The following is a 14,462-nucleotide window of genomic DNA, read 5'->3' as shown; positions in this document are numbered from 1 at the left end:
TTTTATGAATGGGAGTTTGTTCTGTATTATGAACGAGTGAGAGGTAAAAACATAAAAAATAGGGCTAGACATGGGCTATTTAGCCAGTCTACATGATTATAGATCAACACAACATCTCAAGAGTTTACTTAGCTCCTCTTTAAATGCTTTCAGTCATCTAGCGTCCACTAATCTCTGCGATACAGAATTCCAGACATTCACTACCATTTCTCCAAAGAGATTGCTTTGCATCACTGTTTTAAGCAAATTCCCCTTATTCTGTAACAATATCCCTAATTAAAGATTCTCCCCATTAATGCAAACATCTTCTCAACATCTATCCTGCCAAGCCCCCTCTGAATCTTGCCTCTTTCAATATGATCGTCCCTTATTCTACTAAACTCAAATAAATAAGGGCCTAACCTGTTGAGCCATTCTTGACAAGACAACCTTTTCAAGCTAGGAATTAGCCGAGTTAATTCTATTTTGAATCACCCTCAATGCTAGGATATCTTTTCTTTAAAATGGGGTCCAAAGCTGTACACAGTCCTCCACTTGCGGCCTTGCCCACACGTTATACAGTCATAATAAAATTTCCCTCCTTTAAATTCCAATTCCATAGCAGTAATGGTCAAAATTCCATTTGCTTTCTTAATTACTTGCTGCACCTGCATGCCAACATTTTTATGTTTCTTGCACAAGAATATCCAGAATCCTATGTTTTGAGTCTCTCTCCATTTAAATAACAATCTGACTTTCAATTGTTCCTACCGAAGTGCATGACCTCATACTTTCCTCCATTAAACTCTATCTGTTAAATTTTGCCTATTTATTCCTTATGACCTTCTCATGACATGCCCTCCCATCTACTTCTGTATCATTAGCAAATTTAGATACCTTCCACCTTTGCTCTTCCTCCAAGTTAATAATATAGACAGAACATAATTGAGGCCCGAGGACTGATTCTTGTGGCACTCTGATTTTGATTCAAAATAAACCTGTTGGACTATAACCTGGTGTTTTGTGATTTTTAACTTTGTCCAACCCAGTCCAACACTGGCTCCTCCAAAACATTAATTAGATTGTTAGTTTTTAATCTTCACATAGTTACTGAGGTATCCCTGGGGTGGATGCCAACTGAGTGACTGTGGAGGTTGCAGGAAGTGTTGAGGGACCATGGACATTGGTTGGTAGTGAGTTGGCACGGAGGCTGTGAGGCGGGAAGTGCGGGATATGAGGGTCAGGTTCACAAGGCCTACCAGCTGCTGAGATAACTGTAAGAACAGAGGTGGGTCTCCTAACCAGCCCGCCTTGGCACACGCCCAGCCCTATGGCTGCCTATGCTTTGCTTCCAGCATTGGTCAGCTCAACTCCAACCTGCACCCATCCCTCAGAATGAACATCATGTGCTTCCGGGTACCATTTTACTGAGGCATGTCCACCAGAGAGGGAGACTTCCAGACTCAAGGTAGCTTTTGCAGTAGCAAACCATTCACATCAACCCACTTGTACTAGCCATGATTGAGGCCTTCCACATTGCACGGTCTCTTTCCTGATATTGGGGAAGGTCTCAACCAGATACCTGGGTAGTCATTGATATAACTATACTTCAGTTATTGCCTCACACCAGGGTAACCAGAGCACTATCTGCCTTAATGAGGACAGATTTAGAGAGAGTCTCTAACACTAAAAACATGGCTCTGACGATCTCCTCCCTACACAGACCATTTCAGGCTTGTTAATTGGGATGGCCAGTTGAAGGGTAAAGGGCTGCAGAGAGGGACATTGCGAATGATAAAGTTCATGTCAGCCAGGAAGCTGCTTTTAAACAACAAAGGAAGGAGGGCCTCAGTTTGAAAGACCTAGCAGTTCAGACCATTTGTGGGATAGCGTTTGGTTTCAATGCCTTAGCGAGGGAGGATAGGGGGTAGGGTGCATCAGCAGCGAGAGCTGGGAATAGCCAAAAACAGCGTGGAAAATACAGAGCATGAACAGATTCAGGTAAAGTGGGAGAGTCAAGAAAGGCAGGAGAAGGAGAGAGAAGACAGTCTGAAGACCAAGTGCAAGAGAAGGGTCGCCTATCTTGGAAACGTGCTGCATTATACAACTCAAACAAATGAATACTTCCCATACAATGCTATGGGCTGAAGCAGTGGTCTATTGTGATGAGCACATACTACCATTAGAAAAGTATATGGTCATTGTCAATAGGACAAACAGAAAATGCAGGAACAGCTCTTTATTTCATCCACATGAAAGAAACATTTGCAAGAGGTCTTGCAATCCACAATATGTGAAATTATTTATTGATAATCTGTACTGTTCCAAAGTTAATCTGGAGAATCTTAGATACACTTCTCATCTTTTTGGGTTGATCTGACACATGAATGTGAACGTGTCAATCATAAACAAAGTCCGGCAAAATCACAGGAAATGGAAGTTGATTAAATATCACACTTACTGTAATAACGTCCCCTGTTTTCACATTAAGGCTGGTCAGGTCGTAATTGTTACAGTAGTCTTTCACAGCCCTGACCTGCAGGGCAGCAGAGGCATCTGAAAAAGCATGAAGAGGAACCATTAATTATAGGAATTGAATTTGGTGGACCTGTGAAAATGCTGCAATGCGTTGCCAGGCACTGTGGTAGGCTGCAGCAGCAGAGGCCATTTCCATTCATTTTTCTTGAATCATTTGTGATAGGAAATAGCTATTTGACTGTCAAACATCATTTGTTCAGGTAAGGAAGAGTTGATTCGCTTTCCAGTTGGAGTGGGAAGTCAGGGCACCATGAGACTGACGTGTCAAGCAGCCAATGATGGGGGTATTGGTTTGCTTTGAGTTCACAGCCTCAGTTGCACTGTCAGTGGTGTCAGCTTTTGAATGAGATATTACTTACAGAGTCATAGAGTTATACAGCATGGAAACAGACCAGATATCCCAAATCAATCTAGTCCCACTTGCCAGCATTTAGCCCATATCGCTCTAAACCCTTCTTAAACATATTACCACCTAGATGTCTTTTAAATTTTGTAATTGTACTAGCCTCCACCACTTCCTCTGGCAGCTCATTCCATACATGCTTTGCAAATTCACTGTAGTATTTCCCAAATTATGACACTTCAGAAGTGTTTAATTGACCATGTTCACTGGGGCTTGGGCTCATGAAAGGTGCTATGTAAATGCGATCACTTTTCTTCTTTATTATCGATGGATAGCCCAACACGGGATGTACTTTCAGACTTACCTCTGAGCATTTGCTTGATCTCTTTGCTTGCTTGGGTTGCTGTAAACTGATGAACAATGTCCAGGGCCGTCTGATTGTAAGTGTTCTTGATGTGTGCATTAATCCCACTCTGAAACACGATTCAATTGATCAACGTTAAGTGTGTGAAATGCACAGTCATTTTCAAGCCCGTCTTTCTACAAATAGTAATTCCGCAGATTTCAAGTGAATCACGAGATGGAATGAATGAAGTGATTAAAAGCAACAGATTAATTTAAGTTTGAAATGGGAATCACTTCATGCTTTGCATTGAGAAGTACTGACAAATAGCTATGTCAGAAAAGGAAAATAATACTTCGGAAGTAGACCAATTTTGTCTTCAACTCGCTGTAGTTCCAAAGATATCAAAAGAGGTGTGGATATTGTTTAATACATGTGAGAGGGAGTTGATATTCAGGTTTTACATCATTTCTGTTTTAATTTCCATTGAAATCTGATGTGCCTCACATGGATTTACACAATATTCACAAGTTATTTGTACCTAAGAGCTCTGTCTGCTTTTTATGAAAGACAGCCTGGTTAACGTAAGGATGTTAACAGTGATATTAAAAAGCAAGATGTTAGTTGGTTGGTTCTTGATGTCACACAAATGCCAACAAAAAGCATCCCTAAGGATTTAGATGCAAACCAAATCCCATTTTTTCTGCCGAGATTCTTCCCGTGGTCAGTCTGAGAAAGAATTTGAATGCAACGTTCACTCGTGGGTGGAAAATGTGATCATTCGAACTTTAAACATGACAATTTGCTGGGTAATTTAGTGACAGAGGCACCATGGTTGAGTTCAAAAACAGAAACTGAAACTGCAGGAAAAGCTCAGCAGGTCTGGCAACATCTGTGGAGAGAAATCAGAGTTAGCATTTCAGGTCCAGTGACAGTTCTGCAGAACTGATGGTAGCTCATAAAAAGATGCTTTTTTTATGTAGAAGATAGGGGGTGGGGAAGGGGTAAGGAAGCAAACAGTAGGTGGAGATTGAGAAGAACAGTCAGACAGACAAGGGAGTTGTTAAGAGTCAGCCTGGGAAAATGAATGGCTACTAACGGGGACAATTAGTGGCTAACAATAGGTTGCATGTAACAGCAGACCACGTAATAATAAGGCGAAAGTAAGTACTGCAGATGCTGGAGATTAGAGTCAAGAGTGTGGTGCTAGAAAAGCACAGCAGGTATGGCAGCATCCAAGGAGCAGGAGAATCGAAGTTTCAGGAAAAAGCTGCTTCATCAGCATTTGGCAGCACGGTGGCTCAGTGGTAAGTACTGATGTCTCACAACACCAGGGCCCCAGGTTCAATTCCCGGGCATTTGCACATTCTCCCTGTGTCTGCATGAGTTTCCTCCCACAGTCCAAAGATGTGCAGGTTAGGTGAATTGGTCATGCTAAATTGCCCGTAGTGCTAAGTGCATTAGTCAGGACGGAATGGGTCTGGGTGGGTTGCTCTTCAGAGGGTTGGTGCGGACTTGTTGGGCCAAAGGGCCTGTTTCCACACTGTAGAGTATCTAATCTAATCAGGAATACACGTGATAATAAGGCCTATTGTATGGGAGTTGGGGCAAGGACATGGGAGAAGGTGCCTCAAAGCCTTAAAGTTGTTGAACTGCATATTGAGTCCAGAAGGCTATAGAGTTCCAAAATGGAAAGTGAGGTGCTGTTCTTCTAGTGTGTGCTGAGCTTCACTGGAGCACTGCAGCAAGCCTGAGACAGAGATGTTGGTCAGGGAACATAGTGGCATGTCCAATAGTTGAGCTCAAACCAGCAGTAGTCCCTTTACTGTTCAACTGAGTCCAATCGACTTCTACCTATCCATCCAAAGAACTTTGAGGTCAAATATCAATGGCAATCCCCCTAATGAGCTCCAGCTGACCACTCATTGCCCAATGCACTGTCGTCATCAGGCAGTACATGTACTCACTCAAGCAGAGCAATTTTTCCAAGTATTTTGCTCAGGACACCATTTAAACTCCAAAGTTTGGCCATATTACAAAAACACAATAAACATACTGTAAACATATTGTAAAAATTCTCACCAAAATATTTCAATGTTAGCATTATTTTCCCCACTCCCAGTAATTATCCATATTTCTCCAGAGAGCAGATGAACTGTATTATTAAAATGATTGAATAATCTGTAATTGCTGTGCAATGGGACATGGGTAGCAAATCTGAATTGTTGAGTCACATTCCTTCAGGTTGCGAGTTGTTGTTATTGTGGATTCTAAACAAAATTGTCTCATTTTTTTCCTTGACAGCTTTTCCTTACCTTTTCTTTATGCCGATTTCACTATCTTGTTTCAATCTTTCTCCACCTCTATTTCCTTTTTTCTCTCAGTGCCTAAATTGAGTTTGAGCTCTCTAGTTCCATCCTTCCTCTGTTTAGATAGAGTCATACAGCACAGAAACAGACCCTTCAGTCTAACTTGTCCATGCCGACCAGGTTTCCCAAACCAAACGACTCCCATTTGTCTGTGTTTGGCCCATAATGCTCTAAACCTTTCCTATTGTTGTACCTTTCCAAATGTCTATTAAATATTGTAACTGTAGCTGCATCCACCACTCCCTCTGGCAGTTCATTCCACATATGATGGCCTAGTGGAATTATTGCTACACTGTTAATCCAGAGACCCAGGTAATGTTCCAGGTTCGAATCCCACTACAGCAAAAGATGGAATTTGACTTCAATAAATATCTAGAATTAAGAATCTAATGACTACTATAAATTCATCGCCAATTGTCAGGAAAAACCCACCTGGCTCACTAATGTCCTTTAGGCAAGGATACTGCCATCCTTACCTGGTCTGGCCTACATGTGACTCCAGACCCACGACAATGTGGTTGACTCTCAATGGGCAATAGGGGATGAGCAATAAATGCTGGCTTAGCCAATGACACCCTCGTCCTGGTAAAGGAAAGAAAGAACCACCCTGTGTGTGAAAACGTTGTCTGTCAGATCCCATTTAAATCTTTCGCCTCTCACCTCAAAGAAAATGCCCCCTTGTTTTGAACTCCACTACCCTAGGGAAAAGACCTTTACTATTCACTTTCTCTGCGCCTCATGGTTTTAAAAACCTCCATAACGTCACCTGTCAACCTCTTACGCTCCAGGGGAAAAAGTCCCACCTAACCAGTCTCTCCTTATCACTCAAACCCTCCAGTCCCATAAATATTTTCTGCACCCTTTCCAGTCTAATAACATCCTTCCTATAGCGGGGAGACCAGATCTGTACACAGTAATCCAAAAGTGGTCTCATCAACATCCTGTACACAACACAGTGCAAAGAAGCAAAATTAAGACCCTACATGGACACAAGCAAGTCTGTCTAACTGGGCTAAAATTTGATTTAAAAGGTTTCTCTCAGAACAATCCTTACTTCCAGTAGCAAACGGACCACTTCTGTCTTCCCACAGAGTGCGGCTTCATGTAGAGCTGTTCCAGCCTTTGTCTGACGATTGATATCAATTCCAGCTTGCAGCAGAAGCCTGTAACATACAAAAGAAAAATGCTAAGAGGAAGAAAACAAGAAAAATAAGAATTAAAATGATAAAATGATGAAAAGCATGCATTTCGATCTCACCACTTTGATTCATGCATACAATTTTTTAAAACGTCAAAGGAAAGTTTATACAGCATTTTAAAAAGAAATGTGTAAAGCTATAAAGATTTTTGCAATTACCTCCAGGAGAAAAGGGGGAGATTAGTTTTACAGTATCATCCTGAAAGGAAATCTTAGCCACTCACACTTCCCCTACATTAAGTGCTTAGCTCACACCGACTCCCTCAGAAACGTGTCAAGTGTAAATGAAATCACTGAGGCATGCAGAAGCCAAACTGTTAACAGTTGGAGGCAAGGAATGATTGACGTCAGCTGACAATAGATTTAATACAGAAAGGCACCTACCCAGGCCAAGATCACACAGCCCATCTTGACAACTCCTTCAACAATCCTCGTTTGAAGAACTTCTCGAAAGTTCTCAGGGGCAAGAGTGTGGTGCCCTCCTCCACCTTTGTGTCCCATTGATGGACTCTTGTTGGAGTGGGTTTGTTACTGGGTCAGCAATCTCAAAACCTAGGGGGTGTGAGTTCACATTCCAGGGCTGGAGCTGAAAAAGTATGCTAACATGGCGGTGTGGTCAGTGGTCCTGTCTTTCAGAAGTGCCCTGTCCAATCTATCAGGTGAATGTAAAAGATCCCATGGCAGTATTTTGGGCAAGAGCAGGGGGGTTTAGTATCCTGGCCATCATTTGTCACTCAATTGCTCTGATTAAGGACAAAGGAATGCACTATTGTTTGATTCCACAGTTCTACAGGTCACAACATCAGATAAAAATACCTTTCCTTATCTATATCAAGTTTTAAATTTAAAAGTCTATCCATTAGGTTTCCGAAAGGCACAATAATTGGTTTATTATCAACACAATATTTTTCAATGAAGCTGCAGTCGTTGGCTAACGTAAGCAGTGAGTAATATAAAAATATAAATGCTCTGCCTTTCAACGTCCCTATAAACACACACATGCACACATGAAAGCATATACACACACACATATACAGACATTCACATACATTCACTCGCACTTTAGGAATAGAGAGGGGAAAAGAAAGATTTCCATACAGCGGTTGGCTTTCTGGAAGCAATACTCTTTAGCCCATGGTTGGTCGTGAAGGGAAAAGAATAAAGTGTTGAATGTTCTAAAGTCTGTCGCTCGCACGTATGTTCTAATCATTACCCATGCATGGCTGTGGCTGGAATCTTTCACACATCTCACGTCAGGAGGCTTTTCAGAACTGGGAGAAATCAACTGGGTAGCATCTCCTCGCAGGCTCTTTGATCTTAGTTAAAGACCAAATGCAAAAGCACTCTCCATCTCCTCACTCATCATGTCCCAAGAGGCCCAACAGCAAAGCAAACGATTACTGCTTGTTGAAAAATAAATCTCCAATATGAAAAATGATCTTTCAACAACCTCTTTTAAAGAAATCACTTCAGATATTGCCACAAAGCTTGAAATAAAGCCACTTTCCACAATCCTTCAAACCTTAAGTCCTCTAAGAAATATTAAATTTAACAACTGTCTTCATAACAAAATCAACATAATGAGAAACAGATTTTCTGGTAATTATAATGCTGCTGTTTGTCACATTTTTCGTATTATAACAGTGATTATACTTCAAAAATACTTCACTGACTGTAAAATACTCAGAGATGTCTGGTGATCATGCTAGGTGCTATAGAAATGCAAGTCTTTCTATTAATCCAGAGATGAATTCCAATCTCACCATCCCAGTTTGAAGATATCAATTCAGTTTTAAAAGTCTGAAAGTATACTGACATCACTCAGGTTTCTGGACTTCAATCTCTCAAACTACTTAATATCCAGCCTGGTTACTCTGACCAGCAGATAAAATGTACTGCATAACAGGTTGCAACAGAGGAACAAGTGAGACTGTAGTGGAATTCAATAGAGGCAGTACCGTTGTGAGAATGCTGTGACTTTAAGAAGTTATTTTCTCCTGGTGCTTTTTTGAAGAGCAGAGGCACTGAGCAGTCTACTAGAGACAACAGAGTAAACAGCTTGGGAGGCCCTTGGTTTTTTTCTTTAAAACAACCTGAATGGGTGTGGCCAGCTCTCACAGATCCGGATTTCTGGCTGTTTAGATTTAGCTTCAAGCAGAAGCTATTGGAGTCTCAATAGAGTTGGAGGCATTAGTGAATATCTCCTGGCTGCTATTCCCTCTGATTTTCCTCTTGATGTTTTTGCCTCCTGGATTGAAAAACTTCATGTCTGAATTTTCCTTTTTGCCAAGGGGTGTGTTTATGGGATGTTACTGCATTAGAACAGTTAATTAGTAATCGTTACTGTATCTATTAATCAGTTCAGCGTTCCAATAGAGTTAAGTTATTCTAAATGCTTCTTTCTTTGGTTGCATTTAAATAAACTGTACTTTACTTAACGCCAAGACGTTTGACCAGTCACAGTGGATCTGGAACAGACACTTCACATTTACCTTTAAAAACAAGAAAAGGTTAGAGTCTAGGCTACCTCTTAAAATATTTTGAGGGGGTCTGGTCTGGTCCATAACACCATAAAGTGTGAATCAGACACACAAGTCTGAAGACTCACCATTCTGATGTCAATGGATGAAGATAATGTTTGCTTAGTTACATTGTCAAAGGCAATTAACATGACCAAGAAATGCCCGCCTTGCCAGTGGTGCCCACAACCAGAGATTAAGAAAAATACTCAAAAGGCTGGAATCTTCCCAAAACTTATTGATAACTGATGGGACAAAATCCTCCTGTGGTTTCTGGGCTTAGACTTTGTGGCATAAATGAGTTTTGAGCTCACATCACACCCAGAATAATACGGCCATAGAAAAGGGCTGCTGGATTTCGACCAATGTCTCAACTTTTACCAAAACCAGTCACTTTTATTTTTCCACCAATAGGTAATCGATCTCTTCTTCTTCAATGGCTTGCCTAGTTTCTGTTCTGCAGCAGGTACTCTAATTCCTTTTTCACTGCCTATTACATGTTGAAACCTCTCAATCACTGGATAATTTAGCCTTCACAATTAGCCTTTGTGAAGGTTTTGAAAAACTGTATCATATCCAATTAGCCATGCTCTAGTTTCAGTTTTCCTGAGTTTCTCTGACCAAGTCTTGGTATAGACATGTTGCTTTTCCCTTTATTTCTTGTGAATTGTCCTGATGAGTGCAAAACAAAAAAAAACATCGACACGATGTATTTTTTTTTCAGCGACACTGTTTACCGCTCTGTACCACCAAACTTCTAGGAATTTGTGAGGAATTGCAGAGCTAAAATAGACCGCAGTCTGCACTTTGTGCTCACAGAGAACAGTTTCTAACATCTAATTCTCCTGCGAAGGACAGTGTGAGGGTGATGCCAAAGTGTGGAGAAGCTTTGAGATTCAGACACCCCCCTCAATCCACTTACCCTCCCCTCCAAACAGTCTGGGTAGAGATCTAAATTGCAACCATATTCCAATTTGGTTATGTGATGGAGGGGTGGGGGCGGGAGGAAGCAAAACTATCTCTTCCATTGGATCTTGCTCCTGAATGTAACGAAGAATCTCGACAGAGCAGCTGTGAAGAAGACCTTGCCACTCACGGAGAAATACAAAACTGGGAGCCAGTCACTTATAAACCCAACAGGAATTCATATGAAACTTCTTTACTCAGCAGGTGGTCAGAATATGGAGCTCACTACAACAAGAAGATGTGAATAATGTGGATATATCTAAAGGACCACCTATATAAACATGTAAGGGAGAAGGAAGAAGGTTAGGTTGATGTGAGATTAAATGGGATGTGAGAAGGCCAAACTCTGGCAATAGTCCACTTAGTTCCAATGGCTTGCCTTTGCCCTGAAGATACTATGACAAAAAGGTAAGGACCAGGACTGTGTAGTCAAGGCTTTTATAGCAGGCAATGTTTGTGCATTTTCTGACCTCTTATAATTTTTTAGAGAGTGACAAAAAATATATCAACCTGGCAGTGGTTTTTTTCACAATACAACAAAACAACTTTGCCCCCATTTTTGTGCTGAGCTGTAGAATGTGCAGCCCTGGCACGTTGGGCTGGATTTTGCGTTCCCCACAATGGATGTCCATGTGGTGTGGGTGGGCACAAATACAATGGGGGCGCTGAAATCAGTAGCCAGCCCACGGTTTTTCAATAAGCACCAGTGGGTCAATTGAACTTGTTACCAAATCAACTAACTCCAATAATACGCTGCCCTTATCTTAGTAGACATTGGAGTGGGCGTAACCTCTCTTAGGCAAACTGTTTACAAACCCTGAAGAAGTGGCATGTCTTTTTGATTGGGGTGCCCAAAAGGCACCATCCTACCCATGCTGTTACTCCCCCCTCCCCTCTCCTCCCCAAGGCCTTACCTGGGCTCCCCGATCCTTCTTTGTCTGATCTCACAGCCTCTTCTGACTATCCTCACTCCATGAGCCATGTTCTCTTCATTCATGAGATGACTTGCAGTCCAAGTCAGCTTTGACAAAGGGTCAGTTAGACTCGAAACGTCAGCTCTTTTCTCTCCTTACAGATGCTGCCAGACCTGCTGAGGCTTTCCAGCATTTTCTCTTCTGGTTTCAGATTCCAGCATCCGCAGTAATTTGCTTTTATTTTAGACAATATACAGCCTTGAGAACACACTTTGGCCAGTCAGGTGCATGCTAACCCTTTACAGAAGTTGTCCAACCTTCACTTCACTTCCCTTGTATGTCAACCCTCTTTAACTGCACATCCAATTGCATTTCAAAGACTTGTGTGGAATCTGATTCCACTATCCTACCAACCAGTATATTCCAGATCTTGACAACCCAAGATTGAATAGCAATACTTACTTTAAACAATTCAATGGACTTACATTTCCCTATGTATCCAACTATATTCACATGCTATGCTCTCAACCTCAAGTATCACTTGTGATAACTCATTTTATAATGGCTGCTCTTTTATTACTAACTTGCCATTCTGTGAAACCATAATTCAGATGTTCTTTGCCCCTCCCTTTCTAGATTTCCCTGACCTATTTTTAACCACAAGAAAATTCTCTTCAGAACTATAACCTCTCACCCTTGCTATCATTTGAATGAAATCTTGACATTTTGAGTTTTGATAGTTCTTAGTTGAGATCTCCAGTTTAAGATTCTAATACCCTTCCTCTAACAGGGCAAGTCAGACTTGCACCAACACACAAAGGTAAATATTTTAAATGTATCTATTTACTTTGGTACCTTACCATTTTTTAACAACTTTGGCAGAAGGCATCTTCTCACGGCCAAGGCCTAGGGACATGCTTCCACTGGGCCAAAATGGCAGCATTGGACGGACTCCTAGTGGGGCGGTCTGCTAGTGGGGTGGTCTCCGAGTGGGGTGATCTCCTAGTGTGGTGATCTGCGAGTGTAGCAGTCTCCCAGTGTGGCAGTATCCTAATGGGGCGGGGTCTCCCAGTGTGACAGTATCCTAATGGGGCGGGGTCTCCCAGTGTGGCGATCTCCGAGTGGGCCAGTCTCCTAGTGGAGTGGATTCCTAGTGGTTGGTCTCTCAGTGAAGCGGTCTCCCAGTGGGGTGGTCTCCTAGTGTAGCGATCTCCCAGTGGGGCGGTCTCCCAGTGTAGCGCTCTCCCAGTGGGGCGGTCTCCCAGTGTAGCGCTCTCCCAGTGGGGCGGTCTCCCAGTGTAGCGCTCTCCCAGTGGGGTGGTCTCCCAGTGTTGCCATCTCCCAGTGGGGCGGTCTCCCAGGGTAGCGCTCTCCCAGTGGGGTGGTCTCCTAGTGTAGCGCTCTCCCAGTGGGGTGGTCTCCCAGTGGGGTGGTCTCCCAGTGGGGTGATCTCCCAGTGGGGCTGTCTCCCAGTGTGGTGGTCCCCCAGTGGGGTGGTCTCCTAGTGGGGTGGTCTCTTAGTGGGGTGGTCTCCCAGTGGAGCAGTCTCCCAGTGGAGCAGTCTCCCAGTGGAGCGGTCTCCCAGTGGGGTGGTCTCCCAGTGGGGTGGTCCCCCAGTGGGGTGGTCCCCCAGTGGGATGGTTTCCCAGTGGGGTGGTCTCCCAGTGGGGTGGTCTCCCAGTGGGGTGGTCTCCCAGTGTGATGGTCTCTTAGTAGGGTGGTCTCCCAGTGGGATGGTCTCACAGTGGGGTGGTTTCCCAGTGGGGGTGGTCTCCCAGTAGGGTGGTCTCCCAGTGGGGTAGTCTCCCAGTGTGATGGTCTCTTAGTAGGGTGGTCTCCCAGTGAGGTGGTCTCCCAGTGTGGTGGTCTCCCAGTGTGATGGTCTCTTAATAGGGTGGTCTCCCAGTGGGGTGGTCTCCCAGTGTGGTGGTCTCCCAGTGGGATGGTCTCCCAATGGGGGTGGTCTCCCAGTGGGGGTGGTCTCCCAGTGGGGGTGGTCTCCCAGTGGGGTGGTTTCCCAGTGCAGTGGTTTCCCAGTGGGGTAGTCTCCCAGTGGGATGGTCTCTTAGTAGGGTGGTCTCCCAGTGGTGTGGTCTCCCAGTGTGGTGGTCTCCCAGTGGGGTGGTCTCCTAGTGTGGTGGTCTCCCAGTGGGGTGGTCCCCCAGTGGGGTGGTTTCCCAGTGGGGTGGTTTCCCAGTGGGATGGTGTCCCAGTGGGGTGGTCTCTTAGTGGGGTGGTCTCTTAGTGGGGTGGTCTCCCAGTGGGGTAGTCTCCCAGTGTGATGGTCTCTTAGTAGGGTGGTCTCCCAGTGGGGTGGTGTCCCAGTGTAGTGGTCTCCCAGTGGGGTGGTTTCCCAGTGGGGTAGTCTCCCAGTGTGATGGTCTCTTAGTAGGGTGGTCTCCCAGTGGGGTGGTCTCCCAGTGTGGTGGTCTCCCAGTGGGGTGGTCTCCAGTGGGGTGGTCTCCCAGTGGGTGTGGTCTCCCAGTGGGGTGGTCTCCCAGTGGGGTGGTCTCCCAGTGGGGTGGTTTCCCAGTGGGGTAATCTCCCAGTGGGGGTGGTCTCTTAGTGGGGTAGTTTCCCAGTGGGGTGGTCTTCCAGTTTGGTGGTCTCCCAGTGGGGTGGTCTCCCAGTGGGGTGGTCTCTTAGTGGGTGGTCCCCCAGTGGGGTGGTTTCCCAGTGGGGTGGTCTCCCAGTGGGGTGGTCTCCCAGTGGGGTGGTCTCCCACTATGGTGGTCTCCCAGTCTAGTCCAGGAGAGGCAATCTTGGCCTGGAGTGGTGGTCTCATCCCCATCATGGAGGTCTCCTCCAGTGGTTCTAGGCCTTCCAGCAGCCCAGTGTGAAGGTCGAGACCTGGCAGAGAGCTCTCATCCTTGCTTCAGAGGTGGTGTCCGGGTTTTCCAATGACCCAGCCTGGAGACCCAGTGCCGAAGTGGCGGGGCGGTCTCAGCCCGGTTTTCCAGTCCACCCAGAACCCAGGAGCCGTTATTTGAACTGTGATGAACTTTGAATTTATTTTTCTTCTTATGTATGACTTCTATTTAGGTGCTGTGGTATCGCGACTTATAAAACTTTTCCGTTTTTTTATGTACCAACGTGTGACAATAAATTTTTGTTCTATTCTATTCGCAGTTGAGGTGAGGGTGGAACCTGCAAACTACAATTCAGAGCCAAGATGATCCTTCCCTTGCCATTAATTATTAAGGATCAATAAAACATGGAGCTGGAAAGGTATAACAGGTCAGGCAGCATCGGAAGAGCAGGACAGTCAACATCGCGGGTCGGGACACTTCATC

The 14,462-nt window shown here is 44.3% G+C and overlaps 1 protein-coding gene across 9 annotated transcripts in view; it reads right to left on the bottom strand.

The window, feature by feature from the left end:
* caskin1 (CASK interacting protein 1) overlaps positions 1 to 14,462 on the bottom strand; it is a 647,172-nt gene that overhangs the window by 130,459 nt on the left and 502,251 nt on the right. For all 9 annotated transcript variants that reach the window (XM_043711208.2, XM_087997968.1, XM_043711209.2 and 6 more), the window contains exons 7-9: positions 6,627 to 6,735; positions 3,225 to 3,333; positions 2,441 to 2,535 (exon numbers count right to left, since the gene is read on the bottom strand). In XM_043711208.2, the coding sequence (XP_043567143.2) occupies positions 2,441 to 2,535; positions 3,225 to 3,333; positions 6,627 to 6,735 (313 nt within the window). The remainder of the gene's footprint in view (positions 1 to 2,440; positions 2,536 to 3,224; positions 3,334 to 6,626; positions 6,736 to 14,462) is intronic.

Source organism: Chiloscyllium plagiosum, unplaced genomic scaffold (assembly GCF_037043375.1).
Source record: "Chiloscyllium plagiosum isolate Xiang-an unplaced genomic scaffold, Cpla_swu_hap1 HiC_scaffold_20, whole genome shotgun sequence".
Classification (NCBI taxonomy): Eukaryota; Metazoa; Chordata; class Chondrichthyes; order Orectolobiformes; family Hemiscylliidae; genus Chiloscyllium; species Chiloscyllium plagiosum.
The sequence above is the reverse complement of the archived record's forward strand: the minus strand, read 5'-3'. Positions and strand labels throughout refer to the sequence as shown.